The sequence below is a fragment of the Mesocricetus auratus genome, unplaced genomic scaffold, assembly GCF_017639785.1.
Source record: "Mesocricetus auratus isolate SY011 unplaced genomic scaffold, BCM_Maur_2.0 Super-Scaffold_100008, whole genome shotgun sequence".
Lineage (NCBI taxonomy): Eukaryota > Metazoa > Chordata > Mammalia > Rodentia > Cricetidae > Mesocricetus > Mesocricetus auratus.
In genome coordinates, this window is record NW_024429192.1 from 87,828,101 (window position 1) to 87,845,739 (window position 17,639).

The following is a 17,639-nucleotide window of genomic DNA, read 5'->3' on the forward strand; positions in this document are numbered from 1 at the left end:
CACCACCGCCTGGCAAGATAGCACTTTCAAAGGCAACCCTTGATTGTGCAGAATGATAAGATGATTTAGAGATTGGAGTCTAAAGACTGTGAGTACATTGGGATCAGGTTCTAGGATAAGAACGACTTGCCAGAAGAACTAGCATTCAGAGTAACCCCTTACTGCAGAATTGTGTATTATTTAATATGAATCATCTCTGAGAAGAATTGTGAGAATAATATAAAGAATATGGTTGCATTGTAAGTGTCATAATGTGCTTTTGTTTTGAATTGTAACAGGATTGGGGAAAATGTTAGAAGATTCATCTGGTAAAACAAACAGCTTCAAAGATTGCCTTAGGCAGTCAATACCAAATGTTCTAGAAGATGGGGAAACAGCTGCAGATACTTCTGAAGAAGATAGTTTCTCGTTATGTTTTCCTAAGCGTAGAACCAGAAAAATACAAAAAGTGAGAATGGGCAAGACCAGGAAGAAAATTTTCAGTGAAATAAGAACTGATGAATTAAGTGAAGAAGCTAGAAGAGAAGCTGATGAAAAACATTCATTTGCACTTGAAATTGACCCAAGAGATAGTGATCCCTTAGATCCAGATGTGACAAACCAGAAGGGCTTTGACAATGGGAATGAGGAAATCTGCAAGGAAGTTGTACAGTCTTCAGACAGTCAATGGTCTCAGCTAACCCTTTCTGGTCTAACTGGTACCCAGGTGGGAAAAATACCTCTACCTCATATTTCTTCTTGTAACCAAAATAATTTGGAAAAAGACTTCATAAATACGAAGAAAGAAGGTATTGACTCTATTATTTCAGAAAATTCTTTGCCTCATATTTCTAGTCTCCCAGAACCAGAAAAGATGTTCAGTGAGACAACTTTGGTAGATAAGGAACATGAAGGACAGAATCTTGAATCACATGAGGACTCCATTGCAGGGAAGCAAGTGGGGTCTGGAAATTGTCAAGCAGCCTGCCTATTGAGAGAGCCACTTGAAGAGTCCACGGGTACTATTTTCTCAGAGAGTGTGTCCAGCTCAACCTTTACAGAAGAACCCAGCACCTCAGCAAGTGGACTAGGAATATATGCTGTGTGCTCACAGAGAGATGATTCTTTGTGTCCTAGTTCAGGTGACACCGGAAGCTGGCCACCAACTCTTACTCACACTTCTGCAACTGTGAAAAATTCAGGTTTAATATCCACTCTAAAAACTAAAAGAAGAAAGTTTATTTACTCTGTACGTGACAGTGCATCTCATTATGGAAAAAAACTACAGACAGACAGACAGTCAGAGCTCACTAACCCTTCAGCTCCGTTTGAAACAAGTGCTTTTGAAGCGTCATTCACGTTTACAAGTGAGAATTCAGGTATTCCTCTTTATTTCTTCTAGCGTACATGTAGTTTTATGGGTGAGGTTAAGTCCTCTGATTTGAATATACGATTTTAAAAGTTTTTTGAAAAATACCTGCTTTCTTTCTGTAGTCTTTTAGGTCTCATATTAATCTCTTATATACATTATTGTGCTTATATACATTATTGTTGAGATTTTGGGTTCAGGGTTTAGAATTGTGTCATTCAAACTTGCTGGATCATTTTGCACCGTGTGTGTGTATATGAAAATATATATGTATATATATTGGCTTTTTATAGTATTTATTGGACATATGTGTGTGGGCATATGCATGGCACAGGGTGTATGTGTGGAGGTCAGTGGACAACTTGTCTAGTTGTGTCTTACCTACCATGTAGGTCCTCAGGTCCTCAGGCTTCATGGCAAATGCCTTTGTCCACTGAGCCATCATGCCATCTGTCCCCCTTTTGTGCTCTACGCTGGCTTTGAACTTGTTCCTGACTGACCCTCCTGCCTTAGGCTCCCAAGTAATTGGGACCACAGACATGCACTGATATGTCCTGCTGCATGGCTCCTGAGACAGCTTTCTATCCATATATATTAGGAACCTGACTGCTTAGCTCCTCCTTAAAAGTGTTAATTATGCAAATTGGAAAACTCAAAGTGGTGTTTACTTGGGAAGCTGAAGCAGGAAGAGTATTTGAGCCTGGGATATTGAGGACAGACCCGTTGCCTCCATACCCCCCAACCCCCACCACCCAAAGTCAGTTTTATCTCCCTAGGAGAAAATGTAAATGGTTTGGTGACTAGGTTAGTGGTCCTAGAACATTGAAGAGTTGTTTGTACTCCAGACATCTGCCTGCCTGTGTTCCCCATCCTACAGCACTGGAGTTGGCAGATACACACTGCCATACCCCACTTTTTATGTGGGTTCATGTGGGTACTGGGGATCTGAACTCAGGTCTGCATGATGGACACTTTACTGACTGAGCTAGCTTCTCAGCCCCTTCATCTAGAAATTTAGTAACTTCAGAGTTGTGACTATGTAAGATTCTGTTTTGAATCTGTTAATCGTTCTTGCTCTTCTTATTTTAAACACTTTTAAGATGGTGAAAACATTGAGTGGATGCGATTAGTAGCACTTTAACCTGTTCTGTCACTGTGTATTCTTATGTTTAGGTTTATCAGATTCTTCTATCCAAAGAAGCTGTTTACAAAATGACCCTGAAGAGCCATCTTTGTCCTTAACCAACTCTTTTGTGACTGCTTCCAATAAAGAAAGTAGTTACACTAATACATTGATATCTCAGGATCTCCATGACAAAGAATCAACAGTCAGTGAAGAAAAACTGCAGCCATGTCCAGTCTTGGAAACTGATTGTGTGTCGTGCTTGCCAGAAAGACAATGTGAAAAGGATCCAACGGGTCCCAAAGTTTCAGACAGAAAAGAAGAAGTCTTAGTCTCAGCATGTCATCCTACAGGACAGCACACAGCAGCAGTGCAGCCCAGCAGCATTAGCTTTGAATTACAGGAAGACCCTGTTGATGGCCACAATAGCACAAGTCCTAAAGAAACTCCCAGCTCGAAGGTGCTTCTGTCAAAGCCAGTTGTACTTTCTAGAGGAAAAGTGTCATGTAAAATGCCAGAGAAACTGCAGTGTGAGAGTTATGATAATATTGAATTAAGTAAAAACATTCCTTTGGAGGTAAATAAAATATGCGTCCTAAGTGAAAATTCTAAACCCCCTGAGCTTCTACTACCTGGAAAATATGTAACAGAAGCATCCCCCACGGTGAAGTCTCAGTTCAATCAGAATACAAATCTAGCAGTCATAAAAAAGGACCGAGAAGAAGCACCTTTTATTTCAGAAGTAACAGTCAATGTGAGTTCTGAAGAACTTTCCCCAGACAATGAGAATAATTACGCCTTTCAAGTAACTCATGAAAATAATAAGACTGCCTTAGAAAGTACTGTGGAACTGCAGGAAGAAGACCTCAGCCATGCTAAAGGGCCTAATCTCAAGAACTCTCCCCCCGCAGTAGATGGAGACATAGGTGATGAGCAAGCAACTCACACACTGATTATGGAAGACTCTGATTCCTCAGCTTTAGTCCATCAGTGTACAAAGAAGAGTAGAAATGCTATAGAGCAGCATCTGAAAGGAACCACAGACAAAGATCTCAATTTCTCCTTGGATGTGAAATCAGATAGGAACAATGACTCTACAGACAAATGGCCAGGATTCTTGGATCCAGTTTTTAAGCATAAATTTGGAGGTAGCTTCAGAACAGCTTCCAATAAAGAAATAAAACTTTCAGAACATAATGTCAAGAAAAGCAAAATGTTCTTCAAAGATATTGAAGAGCAGTATCCTAGTAGTTTAACTTGTATTGACATCATTAATGCCTCACCATTAGCAAACCAGAAGAGACTAAGTGAACCTTATACATTTGATTTGCAGCCGGTCACTACCATGTCTGCCCATTCACAGAGTCAGGCATCTGTTTCTTGTGAAGATACTCACACATCACTTCAGGTGTTAACTTCAAAGCAAGATTTTCATTCTAATCACAATTTAACACCCAGCCAAAAGGCAGAAATTACAGAACTTTCTACTATCTTGGAAGAATCAGGAAGTCAGTTTGAATTCACACAGTTCAAAAAACCAAGCCATGTAGCACAGAATAATACACCACCTGAAGTGCCTGGAAAACAGATGGTTGCCATAAATACCACTTCTGAGGAGTTGAAAAGTATTGGTCTTCATCTCACATTGGATCCCTCCTCTGTAGCTCAGACAGATAACAGCAAGAAATTTGAAGGTTCTGTTGGAGTTAAACAAAGCTTTCCTTGCCTGTTGGAAAGCAGTTGTAACAAAAATACATCTTGTTTTTTAGCAAATGTAAATGAAATGGAGTTTGGAGGATTTCATTCTGCTCTTGGCACAAAGCTTAGTGTGTCTAGTGAGGCTCTGCGGAAAGCTGTTAAACTCTTCAGTGACATTGAAAATGGTGGTGAGGAGACTTCTACAAAAGTAGACCCAAGAGCTTTGTCTTCAGGTGCACATCATGATTCTGGTGCTTCAGTGTTTAAGATAAGGAAACAAAACAGCAATAAAAGTTTTGATGAGAAAACTAAGTGCCAAGTAACATTACAAAATAATACTGAAGTGACTGCTGGTATTTTTGTTGACAAAAATCCTGAAAATTATGCAAGAAATACAAAATGTGAAGATAACAACTCTACTGATTCTCAAAGAAGTCCTCATAAATTAGAAAACTTGGAGGACAGAGAATCAGGTACAAGCGGCACAGTTTCTATTCATACAGACGATGGTGAATTACCATGTCCTGCTGATCAATGCAACAAGTACCCTGAGTCGTGCTCCCAGTATGCAAGGGAGGAAAACACACAAATTAAGGAGTGTGTATCAGATTTAACATGTTTGGAAGTCATGAAAGCTGAGGAAACATTCTATATTCAACCTTCAGAGAAAGAACAATTACCTTTGGGTAAGATGGAACTAAATATAAAAGATTTTAATACATCCTTTCAGACTGCAAGTGGAAAAAATGTCAGAGTCTCTGAGGAGTCATTAAGTAAAAGTATGAATATTTTAAATCAAGAAACAGACGAATTGCTCATCTCTTCAGATTCTTTGAATTCTAAATTTCATTGTGGCATAAATAATAACAAGATGAATATTTCACATCACAAGGAAACTACCAGTATTAAAAAGGTATTTGAAGAACATTTCCCAATTGGGACTGTCAGTCAATTACCAACTCTCCAGCAGCATCCCAGATGTGAAATAGAGAATATCAAAGAACCTACTCTGTTGGGTTTTCATACCGCTAGTGGGAAAAAAGTCAAAATTATGCAGGAATCATTAGATAAAGTGAAAAACCTTTTTGATGAGACACAATATGCTAGTCATCAAGGGTCAAAACCCTTGAAGGACAGAGAGAACTACAAAGAAGAGCTTGCATTAGCATGTGAGACAATTGAAATACCTGGCTCCAAGTATGAAGAAATGCAGAAGAGCTTTCTCTCTAAGGAGACTGGAGTGCTATCTAAGCAAAGTGATCATTTGTATAGGTCAACTAAAAATCTCAGAGCATCAAATGGTACCTCTTCTAAAGCTAAAGTAGATAGAAACATAGAAAATCAAATAGAAAAAAGTCCTACAACTTGCTGCATTAGTCATTCATCTTACTCAGTCACTGAAGAGTCTGCTTTGTCGTGTGACACAGGACACACTAGAAAAACTTGTGTCAGTGAGTCTTCTCTATCCAAAGGCAGAAAATGGCTTAGAGAAGGACTGGGTGATAAGCTTCAAAAAAGAAATGCTGCTGAAATTGAATGTGTAAAAGAACATACTGCGGATTATGCTGAAGATGCCTCCTGTGAGCATAGTTTAGACAGTATCAGAAATGAAGTTGATACAAAGTGTGTCTCTGAAAATCAAACTTCAGCCCTCTTTAGTGCCTCTAGCATGAGTCATTGTGATAACATGCATAATGATTCAGGATATTTCTCAAAACATAAAATTGATTCTGATACTCAGCCAGACATGAAGAATGAAGACTCTGCCAACTTTTCCAGTGTATCTGCTACAAAAGAAGTAAATACATACCCACAAACTGTAAATGAAGATATTTGTGTTCAGGGACTTGAGACTAACTCTTCACCATGTACAAGTAAAAATGTAGCCATTGACTTGGCTATAGCAGATTCAAGGAATTGCACAGTATGCTCACCTATGTTCACTACAGATCATTCACAGGAAACTGTAAAAACAGTGAAAGCAATATTCACAGATAATGGTGACAAAACAATTAGGCAAAACACAAAGAGTAAACCAGATACTTGCCAGACAAACTGTCAGAAAGCATTGGATAATTCAGAGGATTTTATATGTCCTAGCTCTTTAGAAGATGACTATATGAAATCACAGAAGACTTTTGTTTATACCCACAGTGAACAAATATTACAGCATAACCTAAGTGTATCTGGACTGGAGAAAGCTCAAATACCACCTGTTAACTTGGAAACTTGGGATATGTGTAAATCTACAAGGGAACTTAAACAGGCAGCCTGTTCTTCACCCATGCGCGGGATTTTTAGCACAGCAAGTGGAAAAGCTGTACAGGTATCAGACGCTTCATTAGAAAAGGCAAGACAAGTGTTTTCTGAGATGGATGGTGGTGCTAAACAGTTACCTTCCACAGTGTCTCTGGAAAGTCATGAACAATCAGACCACTCTGGGAGAAGAGAAAGCTCTGTGGTGCATAACCCCAAGGGTGTATTGTCACTCCCAAAAACCTTTGCAAGCAATGTCGATTCATCTGTATTCTCTGGATTTAGTACAGCAGGTGGAAAACGGGTCACAGTTTCAGAAAGTGCCTTACACAAAGTTAAGGGAATGTTAGAGGAATTTGATTTGATCAGAACTGAACATACTCTCCAGTGTCCACCTACATCTGAAGATGTATCAAAAATACCTCCTCAATATTGTGTTGAAAAGAGAATCCCAGAATACCCTGTAAACTCTAAATTGCAGAAATCCTACGATGATAAGTTCACTTTGGGCAATACTCACTCTCTTGAAGTTTCTCCCCAACTCTCTCAGTTTAAGCAAGGCACACGGTTGGTATTAGGAACCAAAGTGTCTCTTAAGAGGGCTGATCTTGAAAAAGAACAAACCTTCCTTCAAACCATAAAAGCAGAAAGTGATGAAATGGAAACTTTTCCGGATGTTCCTGTGAAAACAAATATAGGAGACTGTTCTACTTTCACCAAAGAGCCAGAGAACTGTTTTGAAACAGAAGCAGTGGAGATTGCCAAAGCTTTTATGGAAGATGATGAGCTGACGGATTCTGAACCGAGTCACAACAGATACTCATTGCTTCCCTGCCCCCAAAATGAGGCTTTGTTAAATTGGAGAAGTATGAAGAGAAGAGGAATGGCTATTGGTGCAGTTGGTAAGGATTTACTGTTACTGTGGTCTGCTGGTCTCTGTCCTTGGTAGTCTCATAGGCCAGAGTGTTAAAGACTTTTTTTTATAGAGTTTGGAGGACAGTGATTTTGCTCTTGATATCTATAAGTCTGTACCCACAGGTAATCTTTTAAGGCTCTTTAGTGTATTTTTAGAGATTTCTAATAGTTACAGTTGAGAAATGATGCTAGAAAGTTTGATTTCCAACAAAGCTGGTGTAGTGTTAACTTTTTCCCGTGTGTGTAAAGAGGTTCCAACCCTGGAAGTTAGAAGCCGGTTTTTAGAATAGCCCAGTGACTTACTGAGTTCTGTGCATTACTTAGTTATAGTACTCTTCCTCAATTCTGAGCCTGTATCCATATACATAAAACGTACTTATTATCTCTCAGATAATTGTAAAGGTAAAATTGTGCTTAGTGCTGTCACACTTGGTATTTGATCGAGGAGTGCTTTAAAGTCAAGGTTAGCCTGGGTTAAATAGCATAGCTCTGACTCAGAAACAGCCATCATTTAATTGATTACAGTTTTTAAAATCACAAAATGTAAAATAAGTTATTTAACATTGAATCTGACATATTTCTTATGTATGCAGAGAGTTTAGTGTTTGCTTGTTTGCCTCACAAGTATTCTAAATGTAGGTGCATTAATAAATAATGCCCTATTCTTTTTCACAGTTTTTTATGTATATATGTGTTTTCTTGCATGTATATCTGTACACTAAGTACATGCCTGGTGCCCACCAAAAGAGGCATTGGATCCCCTAGAACTGGTGTTACAAAGGGTAGCACCGTGTGAGTGCTGGGAACTGAACCTGGCTCCTCTGGGAGAGCCCCCAGTGCCCTTAACCACTGAGCTATCCCTCTGGTCCCATGTCCTACTCTACATGCCATTGAGCAGTATTCTAATTTCTCTTTTAAATGTATATCTAGTGACTTAGTGAAACTATTGGTTTGACCCTAAATGTGAGTTTCTTTGGTAGTGTTTCAGAGTAGAAAGAATCTTTTTAGTATTGAATCAGCTGGCACTACAATCATGATAGGAGTCAAAACTAACATTTCAACCCTTAAGTGGATGATTTAAACAAGCTTGTGGACTTCGAGTATCGGAGTTACCATTTTTCTTCTGATCTAGCCCCATCATATTGCAGAGGGGGGCCTGGAAGTCAGTTTATTACAAGCCATTCTGTCAGAAACAGGTTTACTTCAAGTATTCTACAGGATCCATTCTGCATGAGCAAATTTAATTTTATAATACTTAAACTGTGGCAGTTTGTTTTGTTTTCATTGCTTAACATGTATGAGTCAGTACTTTAGTTTTAAAAAGTGAAATCTGGGCTTTTAAAAGGTAAAACTTGTATAATTACAAACATGTATGGAATTTTCTTTTCAGGACAACCCCCAATCAAAAGAAGCTTATTAAATGAATTTGACAGAATAATAGAAAATAAAGGAAAATTCTTAAAGCCTTCAAAAAGTGCTCCAGATGGTAAATTTTTTTATTCATCTTTCCCCCTCAACAAGTACTCTGCATGATGGTCTTCAACATCTCTCTCAGTTCTTGTTGTGTTTGCCGTGTTTCGTGAATGCCCATCCATGATGCCTAGTAGGGCACTGAGAAAGCTCGAATTGAAAAGGGTAGCATGCTTATGAAACAGTGACGTTAAACTTAATGAAACTGGTAAGTGATTTACAGCATTTCTTCAAAGTCAGGCTTTTTAAGTCACATGATCTTGGCTACCCAATGAGGTGGGCATTTTTTGGTCCTGATTTGACTCCATCTTTCAACTCACTACATAGAGTTGGGTCCTTTCCTCTTGTGCACTACAGTCTATTGACATTCCTCTTTTTTTCCCCAACAAAAACAGAGTGTGTGTGTGTGTGTGTGTGTGTGCGCGCGCGCGTACACATGCTGTGCAGAAGTCTGTTTGTGCATTTGACTGCAGTGCCCAAGGAGGCCAGGGCCATCATCAGGTTCCCTGTAGGTGGTGTTACCTTCACTTGTGTGCTGGAAATGAACTCAGGTCCTGTGCAAGAGCAGTCAGCTATAAGCTGACTATTTACTTATTTATTTATTTATTTTTGGTTTTCCTTTTTTTTAATTTATTATGTATACAGTGTTTTGTCTGCAGGTATTCCTGCATGCCGGAAGAGGGCACCAGATCTCATTAAAGATAATTGTGAGCTACCATGTGGTCGCTGGAAATTGAACTCAGGACCTCTGGAAGACCAGTTAGTGTTCTTAACCACTGAGCCATCTCTCTAGCCCCCTGGTTTTTTAGTTTTTTGAGACAAGGTTTCTCTGTGTAGCTTTGGAGCCCATCCTAGAACTCACTTCATAGACCAGGCAGGCCTCAAACTCAAAGAGATCCACCTACCTCTGCCTCCTAAATGCTAGGGTTAAAAGTGTGCACCACCACTGCCCTGCCCAAGTTGAAAATTATTGTACCCAACATTATCCACCTTTGTCACTGACATCACTTCTTAGTCTGAAAAGTATTACTTACTAGAAAATTTACAGAACCAGACCCAAACTTCCCTAAATTCTACTTGTTGTGCAAGTTCTATCTCAGACAAAAATATTGTTACTGTCCTCCTTTAAGTCATAACCTTATTTCATTTGTTTAAGAAAAACCTCAGGCTGGTGAAATGGTTCAGCTGGTACAAGCATACACCACCACCATGCCTGATGGACGTGAGTTCATTCCCCATGCTTCCTATTTTAGGAGGACAGAACTGACTTCCAAAAGTTGTTCTGTCATCTTCACCTGCGTACCATCATACACACAGGCACACACAGTGATAACAAGTAAAATCCGCTCTTCCAAAAAGACAAAAGTCTGCTGAATCCCCAAAGCTGAGCAACTAGTGGTGTTGTTTTCTCAGGTACCCATGGTAATCCTGTGGCAAAAGACAAACAAAAACAAAACAGTAGCTACTGTGTCTCAGCCTAGATGTGAAATTAGAATGTCTTGAGGTAAAGGTGGCATCTGTAGGAAGATGTACAAGCAGTGCAGAGGTTCTCCTTGACAGTGAACAGGCATACATAACAGTGCTGATAGCAGGTCCTTTTAAGAGCATTGTGGGCACTCCCACTCTGTTCCATAGACCACCCTTGATACCTATCTTCCCACAGTATAGGCATAGTCTGTGAGAGAGAGATCGACAGACAGAATTCTTTGAAGATGTGTCAGCATCGTGCTGTGTTCAGATGTCAGTCAGGATAATTCTGCATGTGCAGAATTGATACTTAGGTAAAGTTCATTTGTTTCTAGCTTTAGGATTTTCTGTTTTGTTTTGATGTGTATGGATGTTTTACTTGTATGTTTGTATGTGCACCATGTGTGTGCCTGGTGTGTGTAGAGGCCAGAAAGAAAGCATCAGATCCCCTGTAACTGGAGACACTTGTGAGTCACCATGTGGGTGGTGGGAATTGAACCCTGGTCCTCTGCAAGAGCAGCCAGTGCTAAGCCATCTCTCCAACCCACACTTTTCTTATTCTTTAATCTTACATTTGAACAAACAAAACATTTGCATAGCTCATTCATACATTCTGTAGGAAGGTATACTTGGAGAAGTCTTAAGTCCACCACAGTCACACTCCTGGCTGTTTTTCATTTTCCCCACTTCTTACTCAGTGGTTTTCAGTTTTTTCTTGTAGATATTTTTAATAGCATCTGTCTGCATTATTATACCTTGTTTGCTTTTTTTTTCCAACAGTCTCCATAGAGAAATATGTATTTCAAGGCCTCATGGCAGGGTATTGAGAAAAGTTTTTAATTAGCTATAATTGTTTGTGCCTCAGATAAACCTCACTGAGTACAATGTTGCCACTCTGCAAAGCTAGGGAATGCTGCTTAATGAATATGTAAATGTCCTTATTCATTTGCATGGTTACATAGTTACATTCTTGATCCTGTGGCTATATCATAGTTTATTCAGCTAATCCCCAATTAATGAACAAATTACATATTGAGAATTAATACTATCTAAAGCTTTGCTTCCGAACGTTCATAAAACCAAACTTCAGAGTTTGTTAACTATAATGATTGCTAACACCACTCTACTAAATTTAAAACTGATTTCTTTGAGGTTTGAAATATGGGGTTTTTGGTTTATAGTTATAATTAGCTTGCAAATGATGTGTATTCAATAATTACTTACTAAGTATCCATAATATGTATAGAAAGCTTCAGTGTCCATCAAAATTTTGTGAGCATTTACAGTAATGTGTAACAAAGAGAAATGGCAATGGAAACCTACTTTCCACTAATGTTATAGAGTGGGATTTTTTTTAGGTACAATAAAAGACAGAAGATTGTTCACGCACCACATATCTCTAGCACCGGTTACCTGTGAACCCTTCTGGTAAGATATGTGTAATTCCTTTTTTATTTTTATTATAAATTGAGTACAACTTAAGAAAAAGGTGATTCTTTTGATGTTAAGCTCTCTAATTCATTTAGAATGAATTAGAAATGTATAGATAGGACACCCCCATGGAGGGCCTCACCCTCCCTGGGGGAATGAGGGGATAACGGGGGGGGGGGTTGGGGGGAGGGCACGGGAGGAGGGGAGGGAATGGGAGAGGGACCTGGAACTGACTTGTGAAGCAACCTCGTTTCTTATCTAAATTTAAACTGGAAAATAAAATATATATATAAAAAAAGAAATGTATAGATAGCTAGAGAAGAGAAAAGAGAGAGGTTGGACTGGAAACTGCAAGAATGGCTCCAGAGAAGACTAATTACTAGCAGACAAGCTCCCTGCAGTTAGGAGAGCGCTGTGCAGAGTAGGAGGGGCACACGCTGGCAGTGCGCAGGCTCCTGTGGGAAGTAGACTGGGAATGAAGGTGAACGCTGTGGTATCGGTCTATGGTGTCAGCACTCAGAGAGCAGAGCAGTCACGGGAATAGGATTGGCTGGTAGCACTGAGGATCTGTGGGAAGGCACTCATGCATGCACATACTTTGTGTCGAACAAGCAGACTTAAGTACTCTCTCCCCAATGCAGCTCTAGCAGAGAAAGGCAAGAAATGCAGGGTCCACGTTTCACAGCACCTGCTCAAGGACTTATGTCTAAAGGGCATCCTTCTGTGCATTCGGCTTTGGAAAAATCTTCAAGCGATCCTACAGTTTCAGTCCAGCCGACACACAAAGTTTCTGCTACAAGAAATGAAAGTACAAGATGCTCCGTCACAGGCAAATCCCCCAAAGTCTTCGTCCCACCTTTCAAAATGAAATCACAGTTTCACAGAGATGAACATTTGAATAGCAAGAATATTAATTCAGAGGGAAAGAACCAAAAAAGCAGAGATGGAGACAACGAAGATGTGAATGACGGTGACATTCGTCAATTTAACAAAGGCAGCTTCCATCAAGAGGCCACTAGAATTGTCACAGAGTGTGAGGAAGAGCCTCTAGGTATTGGATGACATTTGTTTGACATGTTTTTTTTGTAATAATTTTTAAATCTTGATTTCTGTATGTGTGCGGGTACAGAAGCCACGGCACACACGTGGAAGTCAGAGGACAATTTTAGGGAGTTGGGGATTTGAACTCAGGTTGTCAAGCTTGTGCAGAAAGCACTTTTGCCTGCTGGGCCATCTGCTAGTCCTGGTTTTCACCTTTTGTTTTTTGTTTGTTTGTTTGTTTGTTTTTTGTTTTGTTTTGTTTTTTCGAGACAGGGTTTCTCTGTGGCTTTGGAGGCTGTCCTGGAACTCACTCTTGTAGACCAGGCTGGTCTCGAACTCACAAAGATCCACCTGCCTCTGCCTTCCGAATGCTGGGATTAAAGGTGTGCGCCACCAACACCCGGCTGGTTTTCCCCTTTTGATTAGAGCAGTGGTTTGCACCTTTTCTAATGCTGTGACCCTTTAATACAGTTACTCGTGTTGTGGTACAACCATAAAAATTATTTTCACTGCTACTTCATGACTGTAATTTTGCTACTGTTATGAATCATTGTGAAGGGGTCATGGCCCACAGTTGAGAACCACTAGATCAGCTAGTTCACCTATTAATGTTACCCTGAGCATTTCCTCCCTTTTATGGTAATGAGTAATTTCAGAACCTTTTTTAACATTTCAGATTTTCTGATTCCAAAGGTTAGGTTCAAATTGTTCTAATGATTCCTTTCGAGGATAACTGCTTACAGACTTTCTTGTTTTCCTCTATTTTGTTTGTTTTTTAAACAAAAACCAGGAGCTAGGGGGCTGGCTTAGTAGATAAAGTGCCTACTGTACATGTATGAGGACTTGAGTTCAAATTTCTAGTACCCACATAAAATCGAAATGTGGTAGCACATATATGTAGCTCTAGTGCTGAAGGGGCTGAGACAGGAGCATTCCTGGAGCTCTCTGGCAGTCAGCCTGGTCAAATTGGTGAGTTCTGGGACAGTCAGAGACCTTGTCTCAAAGTGGAGAGTGATGGATTAAGATACTCCATGTTAACCTGTGGCCTTCACATGCATGGGTGCGCGTGCATACACGTACATACAAGACAAACATGTTCAAAGTTCAAGACCAGGAATGATGTGCTCAGGCCTGTAAAGCCACTACTCAAGAGTCTGAGTCAGGAGCATTATGAGTCCCAGGTGAGCCCGGTCTACAGAGCAAGACGCTATCTCAAAAAAAGGAACAGATTCCAGTGGGCATCATATAAACCCAACAGTCAGGACACTGGCACAGGAAGAATTTTGAGAGTTCAGTGCTAGTTTAGACTTGAGTGAGACCTGTCCCAGAAAGTAAAGACCATTAGGTACATAATCCAGGACTACTGTGACTGACTGGAGATTTTTATTTGTTTGTTTGGTTTTTGGAGAACTGATTTTTCTGTGTAGTCTTGGCTGTCTTGGAACCAGCTCTGTAGACTACACTGGCCTCAGATTTGCAGAGATCTGCCTGCTTCTGCCTCCCAAATCCCGGGATTAAAGACAAGCTCCACCAAGGCCCAGCCAGGCTGTGCCTTTGAACTTCGCATCCATTTCACTTGTGCAAACTGTCCTTTAACAGATTTAATGAGAAGCCTTCAGAATGCCAGAGACCTACAGAATATACGAATTAAAAAGAAAGAAAGGCATCAGCTCTGTCCACAGCCAGGCAGTCTGTATCTCACCAAATCATCCACCCTGCCTCGGATCTCTCTGCAGGCCGCAGTAGGAGGCCGGCTTCCCTCTGCGTGTTCTCATAAGCAGGTATGCTGTGGTATTAACAGCCTTTACAGCGAACGGAAACCTCATGCCCTTAGCTAGAATTTTCAAATTGTCTTATTTAGAGAATGAACAGATTGCTGCTGATCAAATGAAAAAGCGATTCTGCTTCCTTATCAGTGTACATAGCAGCCTCCCTGTCTTCTGCCGGGCATGTCTTACCCTCACCAGAATGAGCTGTGCTTCAAAACTGCAGTATGTGCTTCAGCTCTTGCTCATAGTGTTGGTGTAAGTGCTCTGAGCTAGGCATTGGAAGAGTCTAATCAGCCCTGATTTAAAGTGTGAGTGGCTGATGGCCCTGCAGTGTCTGGAGGTGCTGACATTAGAGTCTAGTAAAGACGTTACTGTTTGTAGACTATTCCCAAATGGAAGGCTGTGGTGCTGACGGTGTGGACTGAAGCTTCGTAAACTCTGGGCACTCCTGAGAACTTCAGATGGCTCAGTGACACAGAGGCCCTCACCCTCTCTCAAGAAATGTCGTCTGTCAGGCGAGAAGATTGAAGCATAGAGAGGGTTAAGTCACAGCCCAAAATTGCCTGATTTGAGTGAACGAGTCGTTGCAGGGGCCAGAGCCACTCTGCCTGAAGGGAAAATTGCTTGGCTGGGCATGGGGGCGGGTTGAGAACAAGCTCCTGACAGTGCCCCGCACTTGCCCTTCCTTGCCGCTAAGAGAAATTACTAGCACATGTTTTTTGTACAACATAATGGGTTGAAACCACGAAGCACTTGGTGAATTGGCATGTCTGCCTGGTTTAGGGGGCATGCTAACCTGGGCTCCAGTCAGTTTAGCATATGTACTGCTGAAGAAGCTCAGCCTGCCACTGCAGGTGGTAGACATGGGGGCCTTGTGGCCAGGTTAGCAAGAGGAAGATATAAGAGGAAATGAAAAGTGCAACCACCCCTTGGGTACATGAGCAGTTTCTAAACATTATACTTTTAGTGCAGAGGGGGTTCGTGTTCATGTACGTGCATGTCTCTGTGTACATGTGTGTGAGTGTTTCATAGCCAGAGCTTTTTACATGCTAAACACACTTTATCAATGACCTATACCCTTGGGCCAGTTAATATATTATAGTGACTATTTTAGTATTTGAATGAAAAATTCTGGATAAATTTAGTTTTGTTTATATTCTAGGACTATGTGATTTTTATTTTATTAGGACTGTATTTGATTTTTATTTATCATCACATTTTTCTGTTTGTTTTGTACAGCTCTATATGTATGGTGTTTCTAAAGAGTGCATAAGCATTAACAGCAAAAACGCGGAATATTTTCAATTTGACATTCAGGATTATTTTGGTAAAGAAGATCTGTGTGCTGGAAAGGGCATTCAGCTGGCAGATGGTGGATGGCTGATCCCCTCCAATGATGGGAAGGCTGGAAAAGAAGAATTTTATAGGTGCTGTGTACAGAAAGAGATTTTGTGTTAACCTTCACCTATTCTGTTGTCCCTCTTTCCTTCTTTCTATTTTTTTTTAATTTTATTATATGAGTGCTCTACTTACACATATGCCTTTATGCGGAAACAGGGTGTCGCTAGAGATGGTTGTGAACCACCCTGTGGTTGCTGGGAATTGAACTCAGGACCTCTGGAAGAGCAGCCAGTGCTCTTAACCACTGAGTCATCTCTCCAGCCTTCTTCCTCTTTCCTATGGCTCTTAAGCTAAAAGTTGCACCACAGCCTTCTATTTGGGAATAGTCTACAAACAGTAACATCTTCACTAGACTCAAAGCCTCTAGACACTGCAGGACCATCAGCCGCTAACACTTTAAAGTGTATTCTGGTTCACTAAACATTCTTTTGAAGTCTTGAAAATTGAATGTGATTTATTCTGGGACTTAATGAAGTATATTCTTTGTGTATTTTAATTGGCTATATTTTTATATACATTATGGTAGAAATAGTTCAATTTGAGTTTCCTTTATGGTACTTCCCCATTTGTGTCATTTTCCTCTTTAACCCACTGTTTTAGTAAACATTAAAAATACAAGCATTCATGCTTGCTTTGACAGACTTACACTAAAATTGGAACAACATGAAGGATGACACTAAAATTTGTGAAGCGCTCCATATTTGTTGGGGAGATGAGTTGGGGGATCAGGACGCATGATGTGAGATCCACAAAGAATAAATAAAATGTTTTTTTAAAAAGTGAAGAGTTTTAAAGTATATATATAAACACTAAAATTGAAACAGAACTATTTAACTCTCAGTACATAACTAGCAAATCTCAGTACTTAGACATCAAGCGCTTAGTTGTACAGCATTGCCTTACTGGTGTGTACACACAAAAGCTCACTGCATGGTTTTCACAAGAGAACAGTGATAGCTGTGGAACCCAATACTACTGTGTGTTTTTATTGTATATTTCTTTGCTCAGGGCTCTGTGTGACACTCCAGGTGTGGATCCCAAGCTTATTTCTAGCCTCTGGGTCTCTAATCACTACCGGTGGATTGTATGGAAACTGGCAGCTATGGAATTTGCTTTTCCTAAAGAATTTGCTAACAGATGCCTAAACCCAGAAAGAGTGCTGCTTCAACTAAAATACAGGCAAGTTGAAAGGATAGCATTAAGCGACTATCATGCAGTCTGCAGGTTCCTGTGTAGCCTGTGACTTCCATATCAAAGATGTACATAAAACAGTTCTGAGTGACAGCCCCTACTTAAGGAAAATGTTCATATGCCTCTATCTCCCTCTTCCCCCACACCTCTTTTTTGACATGTGAATTATTAATTTGATCCAGTATTTAAAGATTGTCAATACAACTTTTTGTCCTGCTGGTTGGTGGTGGCACATGCCTTTAATCCCAGTACTCAGGAGGCAGAGGCCAGCCTGGTCTGCAGAGTGAGTTCCAGGACAGGCTCCAAAGTTGCACAGAGAAACACATACACACCCTATCTTGAAAAAAATGTTTGTCTTTAGTATTCTTATATTAATGATAATGATAAAAAAGCAGTGTATGTGTAGCTAATTTTTTTTCTTTTGGTTTTTCGAGGCAGGGTTTCTCTGTGTAGCCATGGCTATCTTAGAACTCACTCTATAGATGAGGCTGTCCTTAAACTCAGAGATCCACCTGCCTCTGCCTCCCAA

The 17,639-nt window shown here is 40.2% G+C and overlaps 1 protein-coding gene across 1 annotated transcript in view; it reads left to right on the top strand.

Annotated features, from left to right (window-relative positions):
- Nucleotides 1-17,639, top strand: part of Brca2 (BRCA2 DNA repair associated) — a 45,627-nt gene that overhangs the window by 14,856 nt on the left and 13,132 nt on the right. The window contains 8 exon segments of the mRNA XM_040751423.1: nt 279-1,358; nt 2,522-7,327; nt 8,731-8,826; nt 11,636-11,705; nt 12,350-12,759; nt 14,349-14,530; nt 15,758-15,945; nt 16,928-17,098. Of these exon segments, the coding sequence (XP_040607357.1) occupies nt 279-1,358; nt 2,522-7,327; nt 8,731-8,826; nt 11,636-11,705; nt 12,350-12,759; nt 14,349-14,530; nt 15,758-15,945; nt 16,928-17,098 (7,003 nt within the window).